Source organism: Urocitellus parryii, chromosome 9 (assembly GCF_045843805.1).
Source record: "Urocitellus parryii isolate mUroPar1 chromosome 9, mUroPar1.hap1, whole genome shotgun sequence".
In the NCBI taxonomy this organism is placed as follows: Eukaryota; Metazoa; Chordata; class Mammalia; order Rodentia; family Sciuridae; genus Urocitellus; species Urocitellus parryii.
Window position 1 is genome coordinate 93717624 of NC_135539.1, and position 25612 is coordinate 93743235.

Consider the following 25612-nt stretch of genomic DNA (forward strand, 5'->3'; position numbering starts at 1 on the left):
ATTGCCTGGAATACACCAAATGTATAAAGTAAGTTCCTGAGTATGAATAAAGAAATTCCTTCCTGAGTTTGGAGCAGATTCTGCCCAGAAGGTTCTGTCTGGTTACTGCTGACTGAGTCCTCCTTGGCCTGCACCAGCCCATCTGCACTGGCCTCAATGCACACATGGCTATTGGTAGCAGAATAGAAATCAGTTTTGTTGGCACCAAACTTCCATACATTTTATATTATTCTTTTGTTAGGAAAATGTTATAAAAACAAACTTCTATCTGATCCAACCACTGTAGTTGGGTTTCTAAAACATGCAGTCCCAAGCAACCCTAGGGAAGGTCTATCTTTAGGACGACACATCTTCGTAGCCAAATGAGATGGTAATTAGTAGAGAGGGTCATTGGTTATAGTGACACAGTCTTGTTTTAATCTGGTTCCCCAGCAGACAACCGGAACCAGGACTGAGTGCGGGCAGTTCCTGTGCACCATGGAGGACAGGACCTAGAGGAGAGGGGATGTGAGACAGGCCTTCCTTGGGGCCACAGAAGAAGGAACAAGGGAATGTGGATTTACTGAATGAGCCTCCAACCCACTTCAGATTTACACCTGCAAAGGAAAGCCACTTCAGACACCTGTTCTAGCTCTTCATTCATAAATGAACACTCAAGCCAGGATCATCAGTCCTTGTAGAATTGGCATAAAAGACTCAAGATGAATAGGGAAACAAAAGACCCTGGAGATAGAAAACATGGTAAGGACTATTTATTACTTTGCCTGTGAGATCCAAGAAGATACTGCCTCTATCAAGAACAACTGCCAAGTGACAAAGTGATGCCAAGTTCCTCTCCAAGTATTATTACAGAGAATAACTTTAGAGTTCAGAGGCCACTCCAAAAATAGCCCTTCCATTCACCAAGGATAAGAGGACTTTATTACCACTATATGAAGAATCAACCTAAGGAACAAGGAATGCAAGGGTGAGGGGAGGGCTGCATTGTGGCAAGAGAAATGACTTCTGCTCCCAGCATACCCATCTGGCAGCAGATGTGAAAACACTGCCTTATTCTGCTATAGGGATCTCTTTTCCCGTAATTTCCTCTACCCTTGAAATCCTGTTCCTTTTATTTTCTGGTATGTTGGCCTCAGGGTTCATCCTCTACTTGATGCTTTTTATAAATACAACTCTGTAAGAATTCTGGGGAAACTGCTAAGACAAGCATGTTGGGGATGGTAAACCCTGGAGGGGCAAATTTGAGGTGTTGGTGGAAGAGAGGAGAGGAGGCATAAGCTCCAGATAATGAAGTGGAAGAGCTTTTCAGTGAACAGAGTCATCTGGAATAGAAATCTATTATTTGGAAATTAGATTGGGGTTGCTTGGGACTGCATGTTTTAGAAACCCAACTACAGTGGTCGGATCAGATAGGAGTTTGTCTTTATAACATTAAAAGAAGTCTGTGGGTAGCTGGGGCAGCTACTCAAGGAAGTCATCAAGACCCAGCCTCCCTGTGGCTTCCTTCTCTGCCACATGTGCTTTGCTTATGGTATTTTCTCTCATGGTCCAAAAGGGGTAGCTGTGACCTCTCAAGCAGCATATCTGTGTACTACACAAGGAGAAAAGAGAAAGGCAAATGGTGGATTACTACTGGGTGTACCACACTCCTTGCTTTTAAATCAGGAAAGTAGCTTTTCTGGAAGACCCTACCAATGGGAATTCTGCTATCCTTCAATAGTCAGAGACACGTCCGTCATATTTTCAGAGATCCTGGGAGATAAGTAATATTAATTGCATATATGGCCAACCTGGAAACATTCAGGGTTTTGTTAGTAAGGAGGGATAGAAATTGGGGAAGACACACCGCAGGTGAAGTCATATGCATGTCTAGGATCTCACTGGGGGACATGGAGTAGAGAAGAGGAATCCAAAATTGTACCCTGGAAATCACTTACATTCAGGGAATAGGACGAGTCAAGAAAGGGACAGGAGGGCCTGGGGTTGTAGCTCAGTGGTAGAGTGCTTGCCTCACATGTATGAGGCACTGGGTTCAATCCTCAGCACCACATAAAAATAAATAAATAACAAATAAAGGAATTGTGTTCATCTACAATTAACTAGATTTTTTTAAAAAAGGAATAGGAAGAAAGAGAAGGAGTTGGAGAGAGTTTTCAAATTTAAGAGAAGAGAGAGATTTAGTAAGATTTCAAAAGCATTATTGCAGAGGCAGGAAAAGGTCTACTAGGATAGGAGGATCTTATGACCCTAAGATCCAGTCTCAAGAACAGTCTTTCTTTTATAGGGGAGTAAAGAAGGCTAGAAAACACAATTGGGGCAGTGGGAGGGAAAGGTGGAGAGACTGGACAACAATCACAACTCAGGAGGGGTAAACTTCCCTGTCCTGCATCCCTCTGTCCAATCAGGGCAGGAGGTGGTGCTAAGGAGGAAGAGAAGCCAGTACTTGGGTTAAACTACAGCTCTACTGGGCTGCACTCCAGCTCTACTGTTTTCTCCAGTGGATGCATACATTGAATCCTACAGTTGCACACTATTATATTTTCATAGCTTTATACCATCATAGGAAATCCGGTATTGATTTTAGATCTACCTACCCTTCACCTCCAGGATCCCCAAAACAAGTATTCCCAGGAGAGCTCCACCTTCTTTCTCGCTACAAAAGTTCTCTGCTTCAGTCACCTGGTGAGCATTGATCTGAGAGACAGCAAGCACCAGGGGAGTGGAACAGAGAGCCTGGGAATCAATCCACCTCTATATGGGAGCTTGGCATGTGTCTGGAGAGTTCGGTAGAACAGTGGGAAGGGACACAGTGCTGGACAATTGATCACAGATTCAGAAACACACACAAACACACACACACACGCCACAAACTATCTCCCTGCTAAATACAACCATAAACATACACTTAAGGTGAATTGTATTATGAAAATATGAGTGTAAGCTTTTAGAAAACCTTTAGGGTAGAGAAGGATCCCTTAAAGCAGATTCAAAGGCATAAGTCACAAAGGCAAAAACCTGGTACACTGAATAATAATACATTAAAAAAACACCTTTAAGTTATTGATAGAACTTTATTTATTTATACGTGGTGCTGAGAATTGAACCCAGCGCCTCACACATGCTAGGCAAGTGCTCTACCACTGAGCCACAACCCCAGCCCTGAACAACAATACATTTTAAAATCACTTTGGTACAGCAAAGGACTCCTGAAGGAGGGTAGAGGAAGGGTAGCCACAGTCTTAAGATATTTGCAATATGTGTGTGTGTGTGTGTGTGTATATATATATATATATAAATATAAAATCAGGCTTCAAGATGGAAACACTTCTGAGAAATTCGCAGTCAGATTTTGTTGTTGTGCAAACATCATAGAGTGTACTTACATAAACTCAGACACTATGATGTACACAGTGATATAATCATAGGGGACCATCACCATATACACAGTCCATTGTTGACTGAAATGTCACCATGCAGAACATGACTGTAATTAACCAAAGATTAGCATCTCTTCACAATATGTATTTAAGAGATATAAATACCAGTAAGATAACCAACCAAATGAAACATGGGCAAAGAATATGAATACACAAACAACAGACAAGGAAACCTGTTTAACCAACACACAAATGAAAAGGTGCTTAAGGTCACTGCAAACTAAATCCTAGAGATGACGTTCAGGCAATGGGCCAAAATGAAAGATCTGATAATAACAAGTATTGACAGAACTGGGGGGGGAAAGGGACTCTCTATTGCTGATGGGAATGTAAACAGACACAAGTGCATAGGAACAACTGAAATATCCAGGCAACCAGGGGACTTCAGTACTCCTACAAATTCACAAAATGTGATGGGTTGCTCATTGTAGTAAAATTATAATACAGAGATACTGCAATAATCCTCAATACCCATCAATAGCATCATGGATAAACAGTGGGGTATCACACAATGATACAGCTATACAAAAGTTAAACTATCTGAACCAGAACTACATTTATACACTTATCTCCAAAATACTTAAAAAAAATGGTCAGGGCTAGGGATGTGGTTCAGTGGTAGATTGTTTGGCTAGTATGGGTATTTTAGTCAGCTTTTTTGCTGCTCTGAACAGAAGACCTGACAAGAACAATTAGAGAAGGAAAAGTTTATTTGGGGGCTCATGGTTTCAGAGGTCTCAGTCTACAGAAGGCTGGTTCCATTCTTTGGGGCTTGAGGTGAGGCAGAACATCATGGCAGAAGGGTGTGGTAGAGGTGAGAGGCTCAGGACATCACTTCAGGAAGCAGAGACAAACTCCACTGGCCAGGAATAAAATATATACCCCAAAGACAAAATCCCAATGACCCACCTCCTCCAGCCACATCCTACCTGCCTATAGTTACCAGTTAATCCCTATCGGGGGATTAACACATGGATTGGGTTAAGGCTCCCATAACCCAATCATTTCACCTCTAAACCTTCTTGCACAGTCTCATACAAGAGCTTTTGGGGGACACCTCATATCCAAACTGTAATGGGCAAGGCCAATTTCCATCCCTAGTACTAGAGGAAAAAAACAAAAACAGAAAACCAAAGCAAAAAACCTCTAGAGTAATGTTAAATATGCTAATATACAAAACCTTAGATGGGGAGGACACAAACGGACCTCAGAACATGGACTGAGGCAACAGGATTGGGGTATCATACAAACAGGACTTCAGAACTCCAAAGCTTTATTTCTAAAAACAAATCTGAGGCGAAAATGATAAAACATTAAATTATTTGATTGATTACGTGGAGATCTGAACACCAGCTGTGTGTTCTTTTCAGCTTGAATTCTTTTTATCTTCTCTCCAATGGTTTTTCCCACATGCATTTATTTTCCCAGTCTTAACATTTAATCTTAACCCATAATCCCAGGCCCTTCGGTGATGGTGCTCATATCTCCCTCTTTTGCTGTCAATCCACTTTCCTACAGGCCCTCCACGTCTGCTTTTACTCTGAATGTCGCCTCAGCACAGCAACTACTAGCCAGGGCTTTCACAAAGGCCTCTTCCAGCTGTTCAAATCAAAACATTTATTCAGCCTCATCTCTGAAAACTCCACCCTGGAACTACTCTTTTGAAGATAAACATTGCCATAACTGACAAAATATAATGGGTTTTTCAGAATTCTTCTTCCCCACTAACTTCTTGGGAGCTTCCCAGGCCCATCTTTGCCCTCTTAAGTTGCTCCTTGCTTCTAGCTTTTGCAAAAGATGCCATTATTCTGGTCCCTGCAGCTGCTAGCATGGAACATGGCCCTACCACCAACAGCATTTGGCTCCTCAATTCCCTTCATGTCACTGTGGTTTCCTCTGCTCCTCCTCAAACAGTCCAGGGGAAAGAAAGCTCCTGTCAAACACTGAGATACATGTTTCTTTTATTCCTCTCAAAATACACAGCCAGTTTTGCAGCATTCATGTTATTTCTGGAACGAGGACACGGCGCTAGCAGTATGAACTCCAAATGCACACCTGTGTTTTCTCAGCAGCCCTAGAAAGACAGCAGCCTGCTCTGCACGGCTCCAACAAGCTCAGGTTCCTATCCTGAAGCATTTCTGAGGCTCTTTGTAACTTGTGACTGATGCAGAGGAAAGGGCACAGCCAACCTGACACTCTCACCACTGTGGGTTTCAACATGGGCTCTGGCCTGCCCTGATGCAGAGCAAAGGGCTTTTCGACACCAGTATGCTGGTTCCTGCTGAGGACGGATATTTGTTAAAGAAACCACTCAGCATTTTGGCAACTGCCTTGGAGTGTATGTGAGGTCTTCCTCATGCTCTCACAATTCCTCTGCCTAGAAAGCTTTCTAGGTAGAGAAATGAGTGTAGAGAAAGGAGGCAGTTAAGCTTTTCCTCTTAACAGGGTAGATCCTTCCTTTCTGGGCCCCCAGCATGTTGCCCCAGGAGAGGGTGACAGAGAGAGGGAGGGGCTGACACTTAAAAACAGACCAAACCCCAACATTCCAACAGGAGACATCTATTTATTTATTGATATTAATATTAAGCCACTTCCCAGCAGTAACTGCCCTAACAAGAATAGGACTCAGTTTCTAAAAATAATAAAATAATATCACAAAGCACTGGGAAATTCCTGACAGGGAACTGGCTTTTCTTCTTGGCTGGAGTGACCAGGTGCTTAGTACTTTTCCTGAGTGTGGACTCCTGACCCCCACCAATGCACACCTCCCCTCCTCTTGAACCCTGGAAGTTGCAAGACTTGGATGGGGAATGGGCGTCCTTCTCCAGGCCTGGTTCCACTCCATGTCATCCCCTTAGTTCATGAGCATAAACTTGTCATGTGTCCCATGGGCGAGGTGCTCACATGAGCAAGTCAGTCTGGTGACAAAACAGCTAGCACCAAAGAGCTGCTTTGCTTCCTTGTCACAAAGTAAACACAATACTTTCTTCTTCTTTTTTTTAAGGAAAGAAAAGTCTTAAAAATATATGGCACTAGAGTGTAAAACTATACAACTGCATCTGGTGAAGTTTTCCTACAGCTTCCAGCCTTGTGGCTGCATGTCCTCCCTGTCAGATGTAGAGCTGGTGGGAGGCCAAGGTGTCCATGAAAGGGCGCACCAGGTTGTCAGTGGAGAAGTAGAAGATGAGCCCAAAGGTGATGGAGATGGGGAGGGCGGGCAGTGCTTTCTTGAACACGGCGAGCAGCAGGAGGGTGAGACATAAACCCTGCAGGACATCAAATGCATGGAATAGTGACTCCTCCAGTGTGGGCAGGTTAGAGTAGTGCTAGCCTAGTCCTGGGTTCAGATGTTTGAAGACTAGTGAGGCAACAGTGCTGGACACACCACTGTCTTCCCTGACGGTGCAACAGTTCTGCCAGGTGCAGAGGGTCAGGGTTCTCACTCCAGACAGGACACACTGCCTATCTTATTAAAAAGTGGGCCAGAAAGTGGGCCTCCTGATTCCTGGTGGTGCTGTTCTACCAGGACCAGCTGCCTCCCTCATTTGGCTACAGCAGACATAGATGGCAGGAGGCCTCCCTTTAGAGAACTGACAGCCATGACTGAAATGCCAGTAGGACTCTCAGTGACTGACACCGAAGAAACCAAAGAGGCCATGTGACCCATCCCTGGGAAGCAAGCATGGAGATGGCCCTTTCTGTTTCTGCCCCAGGTGTCCAGGATGGGGACCAGGCATCTCCTTGGGGACAGCAGGATCCAGGTCAGACAGTGTGGCAGAAGGAAGGACTGGGATCTGTTATCCCATCCCCGACACATACGCTTGTAGGCAGAAAGAACCTCTTTCTCAAACATTAGAGCAACTTTAATCTTGTGCCTGGCCCCCTGGTACTCAACATTTTCATCAAGGGGCAGGACATGGAGCAGGTATCTCTTAGAGACTCCACCCCATTTAATCTAAAAGGAAGATGACATGTAGGAGATCACCCCTAGTATGTGCATCTGGCAACAAGGGCTTCCAGACTGCACTGTTATGGCTCAGGGTAATGGGGCCATTCTCAGTCCCAGGAGACCCGTGGGATTTAGAGTTTCATGGTGACCTAGTGGCATGGAGGGGAAATTACACAACTCTGGAATGAGAGAGGAGTTCTAACTACACTTCCCTGGTTTATTTTGTCCCCTGCCCCTGCCCTGCAAGATCCCCTCATTGTTTTTGCCCTTCAGAAAGAAGACAGCAGCTGGAAATTCCCCAAGGAACAAACCCAGTCTACTCACAATAAGGATAGCGACAAAACAGGCCAGTGTGGTGTTCCAGTCCCCGCTGCCTGTGGCCGCCGCCTTGCCTACTAGCACACTGTAGAAGATGAAGTCTCCCAGGCCAAGCTTCACACCCCCTGTGTGGGGAAGAGAAAGTGGCCCCATTTAGCTCTCAGAAGCCTCAACAGGAAGCAAGCTGAGACAGGAGGGCAGATGACACCTGTCAGGGAAACCCAGCTGCTCTGCCCAGCACAAGGGGACCAGAGGCCAGAGGCATCAGTGTCCCTGCCCAGCACAATCCAGTTCACTAGGCTTCTAGCAGCAGCCATGCAGACTGGGGTTGGGGTTAGGCTGCCTCAAAAAGTAGCCACCAGTTTCTCCAGTCTGTCAGGAATGCAGCTCTGATCATTAGATTTTCTTGTTTATAATTTCCTGACAGTCCCCCCGTCCCCCATTGTCAAGACAAAACCCCATGTCTTCCTCAGCCTACCATGAGGTCTACTAGTGCTCCCTGCGGGCTCTGTAACATAGAGACATGGCGCTCCCTGAAGGCTTCAGGGCTTTCTTCTGAACCTTTACAAATGCTGCTGAAGAATCTGACTGGCCTGTTTGATGGGTTCCTGGGGGAAAAAGAGACTAAGTTCTTGGCATTTTCCAAGTAATAGGAGCCTCTTTGTAATTCATGAGCCCCTTAGGTCACACCTGAGTCTATAATGAAATGACTCAGGATGGGAGCTGTCACCACAAAGACCATCTGATCAGAGGATCAGAACTTAGGGCCTGACCTCTAGGAAGGGGATGGTAGCTGTAGATGGAGGTTTAGTTCCGAGGACAAGGATTCACTCCATCATGCCCCCATAAGAAATGCTAATAAAAGCTCTGGACAGTGTAGCTTGGTGAACACATCCATGTGCCAGGCAAGTGACATGCTCTGTTCCACCAGGAGGGGACACAAAAGTGCCATGTTCAGGATCCTTCCAGACCTTGCCCCTCTATGTCTCTTCATTTGGCAAGCTTTGATTTGCATCCCTTATAATAATATTATAAGTATAGTACTTTCCTGAATTCTGTGAGTTATTCTGGTGAGTTCTTGAACCTAAAGGGTCATGGGAATGCCTGAATTTGTAGCATTGGTCACAGGTACTTCCTGGGAGCAGAGTCTTTGTTATACTATAGCAGCTCCCTGTTCCAGCTCTGCCTGGCATGCAGCCAAGGTCTATAGCTGCATATGGACCAAACGACTGCTTTAATCCCTTGGGAAAAGAGCTGCTTCACTATGTCTCCAGGCCCATCCTCAAATTCTTCATGTCCAGCCACACTGGCCTCTGCCTGGGGAAGTTATTACCCCAACTCTCACAGTGGCCCAATGTAGTGGCAGTACTGTCACCTGCTGTGACCCACCCTTTGAGCCCAAGAGCCCATACCCATCTGCCTCCACACAAGACATTAGGATGATGACCTACAAACCACCTAAGTATATGCTTCCAGAAAGAGGTCTCCACAGGCCACTACTCTGCTCCGCCAGTCATGTCAATCTCCCATACAGTTCAAATCCTCCTGAAGGCTCCCACTGCTCCCGAGATATAGATGACAATCCCCGCCTTGATCTTGAAGGCCCTTTGGGTCCCAGCCAGCCTCCCCACCTCATCTGCACTGCCAGTTTCAGTGTCCTGTCCTCACTTCCTCTAACTCAACATGCTGCTGTCTGCCTTAGGCTCGGATCCCTGGGAAATGCCCCCCTGTGCTCCCCTCTTCTAGTTACAGCTATGACTCACCCACAGGAGCTGAGCTCAGAAGTTACCCCCTTATGGAACTCTATGACCATCAGGAACCCTGCCTTCCATTTTCCTGGCACCCCATTGGTCTCCCTCAGTCCTTATCGGCTTTTATAGTATGATTAGCACCTGTGCCCTGTTAGCCCCTGGGATCCACCATAGCAGGGCCTCACCTAGCACAGCATAGCACAGCACAGGTATACAGTGGACACTTGAAACACATCTGACAAATATACAGGTTAGCCTGCATGGAAAAGGCCCAGGGCCTGGCAATGAGAGAGACTTTGGCTTTGCAGTTTCTCCTTGATTTTCATAGATACCTTTGATGAATAAAGGGCTTCTTTTCTCATACCCTCCTCCACCCAGATTTCAGGGAGCCCCACCTCCACCCTGCCCACGGCTAGAGCAGACCATCTGAATACGGGCACCTTACTTTCCTCTTCTTCTTCCAGCTCCTCTCCCGGGTAGCCAGGCAGGTGGGGTTCAAAGACTTCAGGATATGAGGGCTCCCCAAAACTGTCATAGGAGTCTTCTTCTGTGTGCCCATCATTGTCAGGAGGTGGGGGTAAAGAAGAGAAACAAAAGCCAGTCAGAGGGTTCCCCAGGCCCTGGAAACAAAGTTCCAGAAAGCCCCCACCACCAGAACCAATGGCTGATCTCAGGGTTTTCTGCCCCTCCTCTGCCAGCCCCAACCATCAGAAATGAAGCAGAAGGGGCTACAGCCCAGGATGGGTGGGCCAACCCTCATTCAATCTCTGAGATGCCTGTGCCTACCTAGGGGGCTGGCTTTCAGATGACATCGCTCTGTACTCCTGAACTTTGATTCCTGGAAAGGCCAGGCCAGGCCAGGCAGAGCTGGGTACAGGTATGGAGCTGCCCCCTAGTGACGAGAGGCTGTCAGTCCATCACCCCCATAACTCACCCATCTCCGGGTCGTAGGGAAGCTGGAGGGCTCCCTGAGAGGAGGGGTCCAGCTTTGCCATGCCCACTGTCCACACCATGGCGGCTAGGGGAAGGAGAAAAGGGTCACAGCTCAGGCAGTGCTGAGCAGTGGCTGCACCCACCTGGGGAGAAGTGAGTCAGTCTGTTCCTAGAAAAACTGCATGAGGCTCTCCAATCTCTGGGTATTTGTTCAGGCTCCACTATTAGAAGTTGCTGGGAGAGGGGTACCAACTCACTGTCCAACTGTGGAAAGACTATCATTTTTTGTCTTTTTTCCCTCTCCTCACAATAACATCAGTGAATAGTTTGGTAAAATAATTGTGCTGTTTTAAAAACTGCCTTAACAAAAACCATATAACATAAAATGCTAACATGTTAACTATTTCTAAATGTACAGTTTACATCACTGTGCAACGATCTTCAGGAGGCTTCCATCTTGCAAAACTGAAACTCTGTGTCCATTAAACATTTTCCCTTTACCCTCTCCTGCTGCTTGTTACTGCCAGTCATCCTACTGTCTCTGTGTTTGACTACTCTAGATACCTCATATGAGAGGATCATACATGTTTGTCTTTATCATTCGTTTAATTATTGTGCAGAAAGCCCTCAAGGTTTATCCATGTTGTATGTGTCAACATGATAATGTGTCAAAATTTCCTTCCTTTTCCTTTTGGTCTTAGCAAGAACAATCAGATGAGGAAAAAAAAAAAAAAAGGCATCCAAGTTGGAAAAGAAAAAGTTAAATTATTCATGTTTTCAGACAACATGATTTTACATATAGCAAAACCTACTACTTCATCAAAAATGCTTGTAGAACTTATAAACAAATTCAGTCAAGTTGTAGGATGTAAAAATCAACATACAAAAAAACACACTGTAGCACTTTTATACACAATAATGCTGAAAAAATTTAAGGTATTTTTTATACTGTAAAAAATTATTAAAAAAAACTTTGGAATAAATTTAACCAAGGAAGTGAGATATCTCTACAATGAAAACTAAAACACTGATGAGAAAAATTATAGGGGACACCAAAAAATGGAAAGATATCCTGTGTTCATGGATAAAAAAAATTGAAATTGCTTTGAGTAGTATGGTCATTTAAACAATCTATAGATTCAATATAATTCCCATCAGAATGCTAACAGCTTCCTTTACAGAAATAGGAAAAAAAAAAAAAAAACAAACCAAGCCAGGGTTTTTTGCACAGGTGATGTGCACCTATAGTCAGTCCCAGCTACTTGAGAGGCTGAGGCAGGAGGATCACCTGAACTTGTGCATTTGAGACCAGACTGTGCAACATAGTGAAATACCATGTCACCAAAATAATAATAAATAAGTAAAAAGAAACAGAAAACAACAACAACAAAAAAAAAGTCTGGGACTACAGCACAGCAACACAGGTGGACCACAGGTCATTATATTAAGTGAAATAAGCCAGGGATAGAAAGATAAAATATCCAATGTTCTCACTCATTTATGGAAAGTATCAAGTCAATCTTATAGAAGAATGGAATGGAATGGAGGTTATGTGAGACTGGGAAGAGCAGGGGGAAGAAGCGAAAGTTCATTAGCGGGCCAAACAGAGCGGGGAGACTGCTTTTGGTTCTTTTTTGGCATAGTAGGGTAACTACAGGTTAATAGTTCTCTATTACTCAGTTCTCTTGGGTACATACCCAGAAGAGGGACTGCTGGATCACGTGAGACTAACTAAATCGTGCTCTCTCCCTCTGGCCTGGACACTGTCCCCTGAACTTAACTACTCTGTGTCTGCAACTCTCCACTGGGAGGTCCAGCAAGTGCCTCACACTCAACATGCACCAGAGCAAACTTTCAGCACTCCTGCAACTGCTACCGGTCTGCTCCCTCTCAGCACAGGTTTATCAGGTTCAAATCACTGACATCATCCTTTACTCTCTTTGGCCCACCATACACACCCTACCCATCAACAACCCTCACCAACTCTGCTTCCAAAACATCTCCAGAAGCCTACTACAATTCGCTGCCTATACTGCTGCCCCCACTTCCAAAACCCATCCTCTCTCTCCTGGGTTGTTATTCAGTCCATTCAGCCCTCAAAACTGGATCCTGCTTCTGCTCTTGTCCCTCTAACACTGTGTTCTCCAACACCAACCTGTGTGATCCTGTTATATCAAGTCAGGTCAGCCCAAAACCTTTACATACCACTAATGAGTAAGAGCCAAAGTCCTCACGGTGGCCTTCAGGGGTTAAAGTGATCTGGACCCTCCTCTCTCCCCTTCATTATCTCTGCTCGAGCTACTCTGGTCTCTGGATGCTCCTTGAGCACCTGGCCCATGCCCATTTAGCACCTTTGCACTTGCTGCTGTCCCTCTGACCTGGGGTGCTGGCCCCCAGATTTCCATACAGCACCCTCCTTTACCTAAGTCTAGTGTCTGGTCAAATATCACCTGACCATCTTATGTAAAGCAGTATCACCCTATGCTCCTCAAATTCTTAGTCTCTTATCCTGCTTTTTCTACGGAGCACTCATTATCTCCTGACTTATGTTTTTATCTGTTTTGTTCCTGTTCCTCTCCCTTCCTGGAATGTAAGCTCTAGTAGAGCAAGGACTTCATCTATCCACAGGTGACTCCCCAGAGCCCTGGAGCACTCAGCACTAGCACTGTCTCAGTCTTTCCATACATGGTCTCTGCTCTCCTTGGAAGATGCCTGGAATGTGTGTTCAGGCCATGCTGATGGTAATTCTCCATTACAAGCTTGGGTCCTCATTCATGCCAAAATTATCTAGTACTGAAGTCATTCTATAAATTGTTTCTCAGGATACCCTGCAGGCCCCAGAAATTCATGCTTTTACTTAAACAAGCCCCACTGTGGGGAGCCACTCTCCATCCTGAATCAAGAGGCTTTGACCATCACTACATAGTGATCTGGGCGTTGTCCCACTTCAGGAAGTCTTCAGATGTAGACTACACCCGTTGGTTTGAATTACACTCCCCTGTTCCTTGTAACCCTGCCCCTTCTGGCTTTTGGATGGAAATTTCTAAGATAAGCGTCTCCCCAATAAAAGCCCACTTCCAAATGTGCTCTCTCTCACCAGCCTCTCATGACTTGCTCTCCCATTTGGGGAGCCTGAGGCTGAGAGCAGAAAAGCCGTCCTAAAGCTTATTTAAAGGTAAAGTGTGTGTCTGTGTTTTATTTGGTGTCCTTGGAAATTCGCACGAGCGACCTTAAGTTCAGCTGCCTGTGAGGGTCGGGGGCAGCACCCCACCATCAACTGACAAGAGGTGGTCAAACCACAGGGATATAAGCTCCATGAGGCTCCAGGCCTGCTAGACCCTCAATGCCTAGCCATAAAGTAGGGACTTCATGAATACTAGGGACATTTGTTGAATGCACATATAAATACAAATTCCTAAACCCCAAGTCAAGGGAGATTCTATGTGCCTTTCCTTCAGAGATGACTAACTTCTGAGCCATGCTGCTGTCAAGGAAGCCCAGGGAGAAACAGGAGCTCCCTTCCCCCAGATCCCTACCCTGAAAAATCCTTCTCCAAAGTCTTTCTTCAGGAGCCTAAAAGGCTGAGGGGGTGGTTTCAGGGCTACAGAGGATCCTGAGAGCATGGCCCGCACCATCACTGAGTGATAAATGGGATGCAGTCACAGGGCTGACCCAGGCCCCCTCAGAGTTCCCCTTCCTGCTTTGACTTCCCATGATGCTTCTTGTGTGACAGCAAGATACAGCCCACTGTGGTCTTTGAAGGTGCACAGCTTCCTGGTATCACCAAGGCAGGATCCTCTCCTTCAGTTAGGGAAAGAGTGTGTGTCAACTCTGAAAGCCAAGGCCAAGTGCCCCTATCCCCACTTTAGGTTGCCTGCTGATTCCTTGGTCAAGCAGAGGTATGGGTGCCCACTTACATGAGTATATCAAGGCAGGAAATATGGGTTCATTCCTCTCCTGGGCAGTTTCCACCAGCATTCTGAGTGGCCCTTTAGGACATAACACAGCCACAAGATCTGGGAAAACAGACACGTCCTTGTCATGTTAAAAAACACATTTATTCCCAAGGAGCCCCAGAGAAGAGTCAGCTCTCTATCACCAGGATCCCCAGGGTAGAGCTGTCAGAATGTTCACTGCCATTGGGCTAGCTACCCAACCTCATCAATTTCTGGTCATATCTAGAATCTTGTACTGGCTGGATCCCAGAGCAGGGCCTAAACAAGAAAGAGCTGTGAACCTGAGACCCAGAGGACAGGCTTGGAAGTCTCACTTCTCTTCAGTCTCAAATTTCTTTTTTTTCTTTTTTTTCAGGGGGTACCAGGGATTGAACTCAGGGGCACTCAACCACTGAGCCACATTCCTAGCCCTATTTTGTATTTTATTTAGAGACAGGGTCTCACTGAGTTGCTTAGTGGCTCGCTGTTGCTGAGGCTGGCTTTGAACGCACGATCCTCCTGTCTCAGCCTCCTGAGCCATTACAGACGTGCACCACCATGCCTGGCTGAGTCTTAAATTTCTTGGCCTTAAAACGGGAATGTCAATATTGGCAATAATAATCATACTAATATTAATTAAACAATAGCTAGCATTTTGAGTAGTTAGGGTATTCAAGGTACTTTGGGTTATTCTTGGGAACAGAGCTTTTAGTGTATCTAGTGCTTACAGTGGCATGCTCAATAATCATGAGAACAAGAATGAAAATAAGGTGTGTGGTGTCTACTGGTTAGAACAACATGTGTCCATGGGACCCCAATATTTTACAAAGAAGAGTTTCCTACAAGGCCTCCTCAGGGTCGGTCTGAGCGTTTTGACACCTGCCATTCTTCTGCAGTATTGAGAGTGTCTCAGTCCTAGGCATCACCCCCTGCCCACTGCCAGGCTCACCTCCACCTACCATACACAGAGATGGCACCCAGGATGACCCACGCAGACCACTCTGGGAGGTACTTGATGAATACCAAGGCCATGAGGGCACTGATCATGATGAGGTAGGCCTGCTGCAGCACCAGGGGGCCCTTCCAGTGGATGCACACCATGCCTACTGCCCCGAAGTTCCAGACAGTCAGGAAGAGGGTGGGGTAGTCCATGGCCACATTGTAGGTCTTGAGCACTTCTCTGCAGGACCAAGGTTGAGCCATGGGGTGGGAAACTCAGTGGAGATGTCACATCTGCATGGTTAACATCCTCTGTTCCTCAGCCATTAAGTCCCAATCTAGGTTTTGACAACCTGGGTCTTATTTACTATGTTCCCGTACCCCAGTTCCACTGGTCCTACAACCAAGCACTTAAAATATTTGTTTTTGGAATAGGATGGGGAATAAAGCAATGACTCATGCTTGGAATGGCTCATATAAACGTTCACTGGCACCACTTACAAGATGCTCTGCTTTTGGAAAAAGCCCGGGGAAATGTTCTTTGTGTCCTTGGAGAGGCTAATAAACCAAATCAAAGGGCAGACAGTTTTTTTTCCCCCATAAATTATATAAGTATCCAGACCTAGCCCAAAATTGGAATGTAAAATTTGAGGGGCTTCTGTCCCTCTTGGTGGTAATAGAGAGCCGCTCCATGATGGTTTAAATCAGGAATCAGAAAGATATGGCCCACACTGGAGCCCTACTCCTCTGTCAAGGTCTGTGCAAGAGGAACCTAGAGGCCTGGACTCTTAGAAGAGCTGATTCTGGGGAGAGCTGGAGCTGAAGAGCCACCTTTCCCTACCCAGGTCTTTCATATCCACTTATGCTGGGAGGGGTCCCCAGGGACCCTGCTGCTCACCAACTACCACTTACCCAAGGTAGATGTAAGTGAATAGGAACAGCAACATCAGAGAGGACATGATCAACCAGCCGTGGATGAACTAGACAAAAGAAATAGGAGGACCATGAAAAGAGATTCCCAAGCTCCCCAGACCACAAGCCCCCAGGCTGCTAGGACTGCTGCTTAGGCTGGGTGTTCTTTTTATATAGGCTACTTCATGAACGTGTGGGAAGGTGTCAGGTGGCCATCTTACAGAGAAGGTCTTTCTTAGGTCACCCTGCAGTTGTCTGAGGGAGATGAGCCTCAGCCTTGTGCTCGTCACACTTCAGCACTAACTCTCTTAGTATCTCCTACTTGCTGAGTATCTCCTACTTGCCAGGCACTATTCTAGGCTCTGGGGAGAGAACCAATTAAGTCTCTGTTCATGAGTATATTCTAGGATGAAGGGAATTCAAATATCACATAAATGAATAGGCACAATATTAATAGGTAGTGATAAGGGTTAAGGGAGAAAAAAGATCAGTAGGACAAGTGACAGAAGACTCACTGGGGTGTAATTTCAGCGTTAAGTGGTCAGGCAGGCCTATCTAAGGACTATTTAATTTTTTTTTTTTTTTTTGTAGTCGTAGGTGGACATCATACCATTGTTTGTTTTTATGTGGTGCCGAGGATCGAACCCAGTGCCTCATACATGCTAGGCAAGCACTCTGCCACTGAGCTACAGCCCCAGCCCCTTGAGGTACTATTTTTGAAAGTCTCCTCCTACCCAAGGTTCTACAAATAGGTCTATCTTCTGTTGGCCCAGCATGGAGAGGTCAAAAACAAGGGTGGGCCTGATCCTAAACCAGATCCTCAGCTAGTCCTCAGTGGTACAGTGGTGTCACTTCCTTGCAGTCTCATCTCTGAAGACCAGCTCATCACTTAGCAGCTTGGTCCATCAGGACCCCAGCAGAGACCTGGTCTACCTGGTGGAAAGTGGCCACCAAGGCCCTGCTGCATGCCAGGTCAAGAGGGAACTTGTTCATACTCTTTATTGCAACTACCACCCGCCCACATGGGTCACAATTATCTCCTGCTTGTCACATCTGCTGGCCATAACAGGGCCCCATGCTCCCCACGCTGTTTCTAGCTCGTTGACCCACATGCCATATGTTCTGCTCCAAATGAGCTGCCCTCTACCTCTTCCCACCATTCCTGTGATCTTCCTGCTTCAATACTAAAGGTCTGCCTCATTTACACAGACAACTGTTATTTATCCATAAGTTGCAGCTCAGGGGCATTTCCTGATAGTCCTTCCCATGGCTCATGCCCATGTCACTCTCCCTGGGACTGCTTGGCTCCCTGCCTGCACCACCTGTCTCATCCCTGCAGACCCCAGTCTTTCTGCTTCTCCTCTCTCCGGGCTCCATGAACAGCAGCTGCCTAAATATGAAGCAGTGGGCCAAGCTTGTGTGCAGTTTTCAATTAATGCCTAGCTTAACTTCCTTTCAATCTTTATGGTTGTAAAGCCTTCAGCCTAAAACCAGTGTGTAAAAGCTTATAGCATCTTTGGGGACAGTAGCTACCCACAATTGGGGCCAGGCATGACTCAGCTACTCCCAGGGGCGGCTCAGTGGCTGCAGGTGGGTCCAACCCAAACACTTCCCAGAGCTGAAAGCCTCAGCATAGCATCTGATCATCCCTGTCCAAAAGGGAAATGGAAAAATAAAAATAAACCCAGAGGGGAAGTGTCAGGGTGAAGGAAACCTAAAATAGAACTTCAGGAGGAGAAACAAAACAAAATTACCTTCTGAATGGGAGAACTGACACTTGGAACATTAAAAAGAGGAACTCAGTAAGTGGAATAAAGTTTGTGTGTTTTTGTTTTGTATTTTTGGCAGTACTGGGATTGAACCTTTCCACTGAGCTATACCCCCACCCCTTTAAAACATTTTGACACAGTGTCTTTCTAAGTTGCTGAGGCTGGCCTCAAACTTGTGATCCTTCTGCTTCAGCCTCCCAAACTGCTGGGACTATAGGTATGCATCACTGTACCCATGAAAGTTTAAAAAACAATAGTTTTAGGTAATCCATGGTGAGAGACAGGAGTAGGGTGGGAAAGAATGCCCGAATCAGTCTATTTCCCAGAAAAGATAGGGCTCTAAAAGTTTTTCTTAAAAAGATTGTTGTGAGGGCTGGGGGTGTAGCTCAGTGGTAGAGGACTTCCTAGCATTTGTGAGGCCCTATGTTCAATTTCTAGTACCCCTCAAAAAATGTTACTGTACAGTGGGCCCCATTTGGCAGGTGCTATGGAGAGGAGAGGAGAGACAGGAGGAGGGAAAGATGGGCAGAGGGTGTACGGGCCTCACCTTGTAGCAGCGGTACTTGTACAGCACCACCAGGAAGATGGTCATGACCACGATGACACTGATCATGATGAGGGTGTTCAGCACAGAGTTGAGGAGGCGCTGGCCCACTGAGGGAGTGTCCTCGGTGAAGGGAGTGTAGATGCTGGGAAGGCAACAGGCTGGTGGTCTTGGTTCCTGCCTGCTCTGTAACACCCCCAACCCTGAGCGATGCTCGGAGCCACTGTGGGTGCCTGGACATTCCCACACTGCTTCTGCACAGCCCTCATGACAGGAGTGCTTCCACCATCATGAGCAGTCCCTGACTGCTGGGTCCTTTGCCAGAATCCTGACCATGTACCTGTGGCTTGCAGCTTCATGTCTGGAGCAGAGGGAGCATGGACTAGATGACCGTATCAACACCTCTCCTTACCACCCAAATTAAATCCCTCCTGGAGGTGCTTCTCTCTGTTAGCCCTGGTCCATACAGATCCAATGATGTCTCACATCCACACTTCTTCATCAGCTCCACCCAGACTAGGACTTATCCAGGGCTGTTCCCCCATCCCCACCCACTGGAGCCCTGGTGGGGCACAAGAACCTGCTATTCCCAGCCTGGACTTCCAGGAGCATCTGCTGGGCCAATCCTCTCAATGCTTTTCACCTGTGCTGCTCTGAGTCCCCAACAGGTATAAGCTTCCTGAGGGTGGTGCTTCGTTCCCTTTCTTTTAAAAACCCCAAATCAAACCCAAATAAGTTTCCAACTAAAAACCCCAGACGTTTAGAGAAGGCTCTGAACAGTGATGGGCACAGGGAAGTCAGAAGGGAAGATCCTGCTTATGCTACAACATTTGCATGTATGTGTCAACAAAGGGCCCTGTAAATCTTCCTCTCCAGGCTGGAAGCTCAGAAATCATCTGATCTAACACCATCAATTTATATCCAAGGGAACAGAGAGACTTGGGTTTTGGAACATGGAGCTCAGTGCTGTGTGGCCAGAGCTTGCCTTCTGTTATTCACTTGCTTAATTCTCCAGGTAGCCCCATTATTAAACTCCGACACAGAGAAGGAAGCCGAGAAGCACGCCCAGGCAAGTCACTGCCAGGAGGCAATGGGTCGGGGTATAAACACAGGTAGCCCTCTGTCCCTACTCTTCACTGTCAATAGCATGCAGCTGCAGGTGCAGCGGCCAAGGGAAGCCACAACCACCCCAAACCCATCTCCACTCTATTGCCACTCCACCCCACGCTGCCCAGGCCCCCAACTCACAGCTGTCCATTCTTCTCTGTGTAGAAGCGCACGGACTTGATGGTAGCCACCACGACAATCATGCACAGTGTGACAGGCACAAACAGCATGATAACGTGCTTTGCCCCATATTTGAGGGTCAGCTCTTCCTCCAGGCCTGGTGGCCGTCCAGGGACCCCGCTGCAGTCATAGTGGTCAGGGTCCTCCTCGCAGTCCTCCTCGCTATCTTGGTTCCTCTGTGGGAAACCACATCTTGAGGACCATGGAGTGCCTGCCCCACATGATGAACTGGTGATGTAGGGCAGGGATTTTGAAATCAGAAATGAGAAGCTGAATGTTGTTTTCTAGGTATAAGCAGCAATTTAAGAGCTGTAATCGAGATGTGGGAGTGTTGCATTTTTAGGATGTATGAAAGATTTGGGAGGACAATAGTAAAGAAAAAATGGAGTTGGACTAACCAGCACAAATAAAGAGAGGGAGGCTGCCACTGCCACACAAGAGCAGTCTCTGGTCCACAATTCAACAGCTAATGAATTTGGAACCCATCAAAAGATATTTTCCCTACCAAAGTACAGGGACTCAGGATGCCCCTCAATTCTGTTCAAATGGTCATACTGACCTGGGAGGAGACAGGCCAGGTGTTAGGAGGAAAAAAGATCAAACATTTTCTATCGATAAATCACTAATTAGAATAAGGAACACATAGGGGGACTTTCTTCGGTTGTGAATAAGACTCTAGGAACTGGTAGAGAAAGAAATTACCTTGAAATTTTGCCTCACAAAATCAAGAAGAAAACTTGTATCTCTGAATTAGAAGAGCTGGGCTCTGGATAGGTGAGAGAGTTCAATTGAGCGAGCAGCAAGGAGGGAAGGATACCTGTCAGACACATACTGGCAGAAACTGGTTGGCAAGAATTTAGTGTTTTGGAACTGTGGAATTAAGGGTCACTAGCTACCATGTTAATTAGGTTAACAGCAAAAGGATGAGATAAATGAAACCAAATCAGAAAAGGACAGTTGCTTCGTGTTGGTTCTTTGCAGAGAGAGTTCCAATTTAGTTGTTTATCTAAGGGAAGGAGAGCTGTTGAAGGACTGGAACGCAAACAAGTAAAATGCACAAAAACTCCAGGAGATAAAAGAAGAAAATATCAAGAAAAGGTTGAGCAGTGACCTTGAGCTGGTGAGATTTCACTCAGAATTCAGGACAACAGGCTCTGTGCTCGTGAAAAATGTGGAGAAATGAGCTCAAATTTCAGCAAAGGGGATTAAAGCTGGCTGTAAGAAAAAAGTGCACAAAGAAAGGTTTTTAACTACAATAATGAGCAAAACAGAGAAAGGGATTTAGGCAGATTCAGATGTTCTACCTAATGAAAGGCAGATGGCACAGCTAAGTGATTCTCCCAAGTCTACCCGACTCCTACCCTGGGGCTGCAGGTAAGATGACAGTACCTCCAGCTGGAGAGTCAATGGTGACTTAGGCAGATTCATCTCATGGATATTATGTCTGGCTGCATACCTATCCAAATAAGTTTCCCTCCTACCTTCCTAAAGCTTCAGTGTTACCTGTTCTAGCTTCCAAACTCACTCTCATGTTACCATGGAAACAGTGACCTGCACTAGAAAGGTAAATCTAAGGGGGCAGGGATGGAGGGCACCACCCAGGCCATTTCACAGCTGATTTTAGACTGTGTGGAGAGTCTACTTAGAAATCCCTCAAAGATGCAAGATCCACCATGGCGGACAATCTACTTCCTTGGCCAATTCTCAGATTTACTCCCTCCTCTCTCCAGTTGGGGAATGTCTGTTTTTCAATCATGTTAGCTTCTGTCTCTGTTAACACACATCTAAGATAAATTAACTCATAAGAGAAAAGGTTTATTTGTGCTCCCAGTTTCGGAGGTTCCAGTTCTTGATCAACTGACTCTATTCCCTTGGGCCTGAAGTGAGGAAGCACATTACAGCAGAAGCACAGAGCAGAACAAAACAGGCCACCTCATGGCCAGGCCATGAAAGAGAAGAGGAAGAGGCTGGGGTCCCACTACTCCCTGCAAGAACACACCCCAGGTACCTGAAGACCTCCCACTAGGTTCCACCTCCTAAAGGTCCTCGCACCTCCCAGTAGAACCATCCTGGGGACTAAGCCCTTAACACACGGGACAGGGCTTCGGGGGACATTTCAAATACAAACTATACCAATCCATAGAGTTTAGGAACCCCAGGCTCCTGTTTTAAGACCTCCAACTGCTAGTGGGACCTACCCACTGGGCAGTGTTCTCTCCATCCTCCAGCCCCTGCCTGCCCTCCTGGCAGGAGCGCGGTGTAGGACTCTCGGCTGACATCAGGGATGTCCGCTCATTGCACACTTCTTCGTCGCTGTCAGAGGCCATGAATGTGAGCATGGCCCTGCCTCAGGAAGCACCTGGAAAAGGAGCACAGGGATCCTGTATCACTCTGTGAGGCAAAGTCAGTGAGGGCTAAGGTGGTGGATGGGACAGTCTGAAGACCCAGACACAGGTCCTCCCCATCATGAGACCTGTAATGTTAAATGACTGCTATAGAATAGGAGCTCCCAAGGGCTGCCTGAGGCTGCCGCTGCCAAGTGTGGGAATGCCTGAGGAGGCTTGTACCCCAGGGAATATAAAGATGAGTAAGAGATACTTTTGTGCTATCAACAAAAATCATCCAATGTGACAAATGGTATCATCCAGATGTTGGTCAAAAGGTAATACAAAGAAGGGCCTAGATCTCAAAGACCAGGAGTGTTTTCTAGAGAAGATAGAAATTTTGCTGGAGACAAGATTTTCCAGGTGGGGCAGAGGGCAGGTCAGATTGCGGTGGTGTGAAAGGTCTCCTATGCCATGTGGGGGAGGCCTCTGTCTCTTTAAGGACAGTCAAGACACATGACAGATCCGATCTGTGTTTATAAGTCCCCCAGTCTGGCCAGTGACTGCAAAGGGAAGAGGACAGTCCAGAAGGATGAGGTGGTAATCTGATGTAGGGACCTGATATGGAGAATAAAATAAAGGATGGGACCTAGGATGATTGCCACACTGGGCTAAGCTGGAATGACAGGAGAAGCAAGGTTCAGAGGAAGGACTGAATTTGTTTCAGGAACCCATGGAGTATCTGTGGGTTAAAAAAGGGAGTTCACTGAGGGCCCATCTGAGTCTGAGGGTCTGGGTAGAAGAATCATGAACTAAGTAGTGGTAGCCACAGCCACAAGAGAAAGTGCACCCACACTAGCAAGTGTGTGGGTGGAAGGGCCACTATGGGTGGGACCCCAAGGAGCACCAATGCCAAAGAGACCACAGAGGAGGGAGGCCTGCCCCGAGGACTATTGTGTAGTTCCAAATGGAGTTCCAACACAGCAAAACCCCATGAAAACCAGTGCAGTGCCCCCCCCCCCACACACACTTACTTCAGGTCTGGGAAGGACACAGGACAACCCACTGGGGACATCTTGAACAGGGATATCTGTTGAGCCACCAGTAACCTCCCACAAACTGTTGGGGCTGAACTTCTGCTGTGGGAAGGATGGTCAACGCCACTCTGCTGAAAGCTCATCTCCAGGCAAGTCACCCTGGAATTCATGGGATTTCCAGATGGTCCTTCCACCCAAATAGCCAGTGGCAGCGCCTGTGGCTGCCACTTTTTTTCTTTTTGAAGATAGCCATTGTGGCCTGGAGTATTCTCATAGGAACTTTAACTCCTTCCCAGTTATAGGCATGAAGCATGACCTGCCTCTGTTTACCTCCTGGCTCAAGCCTACTGCAAAGGCTCCCCATTGATCTCGTAGGGATTTTAGCCAATAAACCCCTCAGCCTCAGAAGATCTCATTGAGGGTCTATCAGAAAAACAGGAATAAGAACAGAAGAAAGAAAAGTAAGTTCCAGCAGGGAGGTAATAAGGACCATGGCTGCTAAGTTAAGAAAAAGAAAATCTGCCACCCATTAGCATTGGATGGCTCAGGTTTCATGGAGTAAGAGAAACAGGAAGTGCGCCTCACAGGTTAGGAATATTTTGCCTGGCTGAGATGGAAGGAGGTGGTCATTCTAGAAAGTGGTAACCACTTAAGTGAATATATAAGATGGGACCTATCCTGACAACATCAAGTACCCGGTCGAGGAGACCATTCCAGGGAGGGGCTGGGTGCCTTACCAAGGCAGGGGCTCTCACCCTTTCACTTGGAATCCCCCAAGACTAGGTTTAGCCCAAGGCCATAAGAGAGTATTATGACCCCAAGCCCTGGCTAGGAACCAGTTTGAGGGGACAAAGCTTCACAGCTCCAACTCACCATGAGACCTGGGGTAGTTCTTCCCTTTTAGTTGTTTCATCTATGAAAATGAGAGAAACTATCAGGTGGATTCTAGAAGAAACTTTAAGGTTGTCCTCTCATTTGTGAGGCTTAGCCTCTCTAGATACACCCTAAATGAACACCTGCTTAGACTCAGGAGTTCCCCTTACATCCCCCCTCCAGGATTGGTGAATTCTCTTACTCAGAGAGAGCACCTAGTGCTAGAGCTGCAGCTCACTGGTAGAGCACTTGCCTGGCATGTACAAGGCCCTGGGTTCTGTCCCAGCACTGCAACAATATTAAAAGTGGGGGGGGGGCACCTAAAACAAACAGCTGGCTGCATTTTCTCTAGCTAAATTATAACATTCAAAATTTATGCCTTAGATGGGAGATGATGCTAGTGGCTCTTTTCATCCGTTGTTAGCATGTCATTTCTGTTTTGTTTGGGGTGTGAATTAATAAATTACAAACTCCCTCCTAGTGTTCTTCCCATGCCTCTAGGGTGCCTGTGATTCATCTTCATAGTGAATGGAGGAGCAGATCTGGAAGTCCTTGTATCTCAAACACCATAGAGTCAGCCCCTGAGGACCAGACAGTTTGCTCTTCAGACCCCCTAGTATAACAATGTTCAGAGGCTGCCTGTTCTAAGACTTGGAGGTAATGCTCAAGAGAAATGGAAAGGTGCTTCTATGAAGGACAAAGGGAGCTAACAGAAGAGTGGGCTCAAAAAGGTAGGGCACCTAGGACTAAGTCCTTCCAATTTCCATTTCTCCATTCAGCTGCCAAGAGCTAAGATATTCCCTGGAAAGCACTTTGCCCAAGTTTCCCTGATATCTGAGGACACATTGGGGAGGATAAGCTTAAAGAAAGGCTATGCTCATTCCATGTGACACTGCACTGAACAGAGAAGAACACTGTCCTCACCATCCATACTTGCTGCCACTGAGGGGGCAGGTCTGCTCTCATCAGGACCTAACAGCTCTTTAGGAAGAAACATTTGAAAACCAAAAAATATGCTTTTGAGTCCACAAAGAAATTCATACATATAGCCTCCTCACCAGAAACAACTCTGTTGAAGCAGATTCCTTCCTTCATTTATTATTTTTTAAAACTCCCCTGATGCTATGCCAAAGAAAGTAGAGGGCCCAAGCTCCAGGCAGGCAGGGCAGGAGAGGTCTGGTGTTTAGAAGTGATTGGGGGAAAAGCTGGTTTTTATTGGTAAAGCATGGGTACAATGTGATCACAACCCTCCTAGCCTGCCCGGGGTGAGGGTGACAGGTAGGAGGCACCTCTCGTGATCTCCTACCACTTGAGGGACCAACAAAGCATTTAAGAAAGGCTTCCCTTTAAGATCACTATTTCTCAAAGGTGGTCATGGCCACTGAGGGGGCAGTGGTGGAATCTTAGTAGGCACTAAATGCAAGAACCCCAGGAGTTAGGTGCCACTATTATCTCCCATTTTACAGAAGAGGAAAGAGGTTTAAAAAAGTGACTGTTCTTCTTCTTGCAGTACTAAGAGTTGAACCTAGGGCCTTGGGCAAACTAGGCAAGTGCTCTACCACTGGGCCACACAACCAATTTGGTCTGGAAATACAGCTCAGCAG

The 25612-nt window shown here is 46.5% G+C and overlaps 1 protein-coding gene across 5 annotated transcripts in view; it reads right to left on the minus strand.

Annotated features, from left to right (window-relative positions):
• Positions 1-3107: 3107 nt before the first annotated feature.
• Positions 3108-25612, minus strand: part of Psen2 (presenilin 2) — a 29803-nt gene continuing 7298 nt past the window's right edge. For 2 of the 5 annotated variants that reach the window (XM_026405757.2, XM_026405758.2), the window contains 11 exons: positions 24009-24048; positions 21973-22133; positions 19736-19950; positions 18491-18632; positions 16175-16242; positions 15283-15503; positions 14306-14404; positions 10390-10473; positions 9901-10002; positions 7711-7829; positions 3108-6703 (listed from right to left, as the gene is read on the minus strand). In XM_026405757.2, the coding sequence (XP_026261542.1) occupies positions 6548-6703; positions 7711-7829; positions 9901-10002; positions 10390-10473; positions 14306-14404; positions 15283-15503; positions 16175-16242; positions 18491-18632; positions 19736-19950; positions 21973-22113 (1347 nt within the window). In that variant the 5' untranslated portion in view covers positions 22114-22133; positions 24009-24048 and the 3' untranslated portion in view covers positions 3108-6547. The remainder of the gene's footprint in view (positions 6704-7710; positions 7830-9900; positions 10003-10389; positions 10474-14305; positions 14405-15282; positions 15504-16174; positions 16243-18490; positions 18633-19735; positions 19951-21972; positions 22134-24008; positions 24049-25612) is intronic. The other 3 variants (XM_026405756.2, XM_026405760.2, XM_026405761.2) reach the window with 2 other exon arrangements.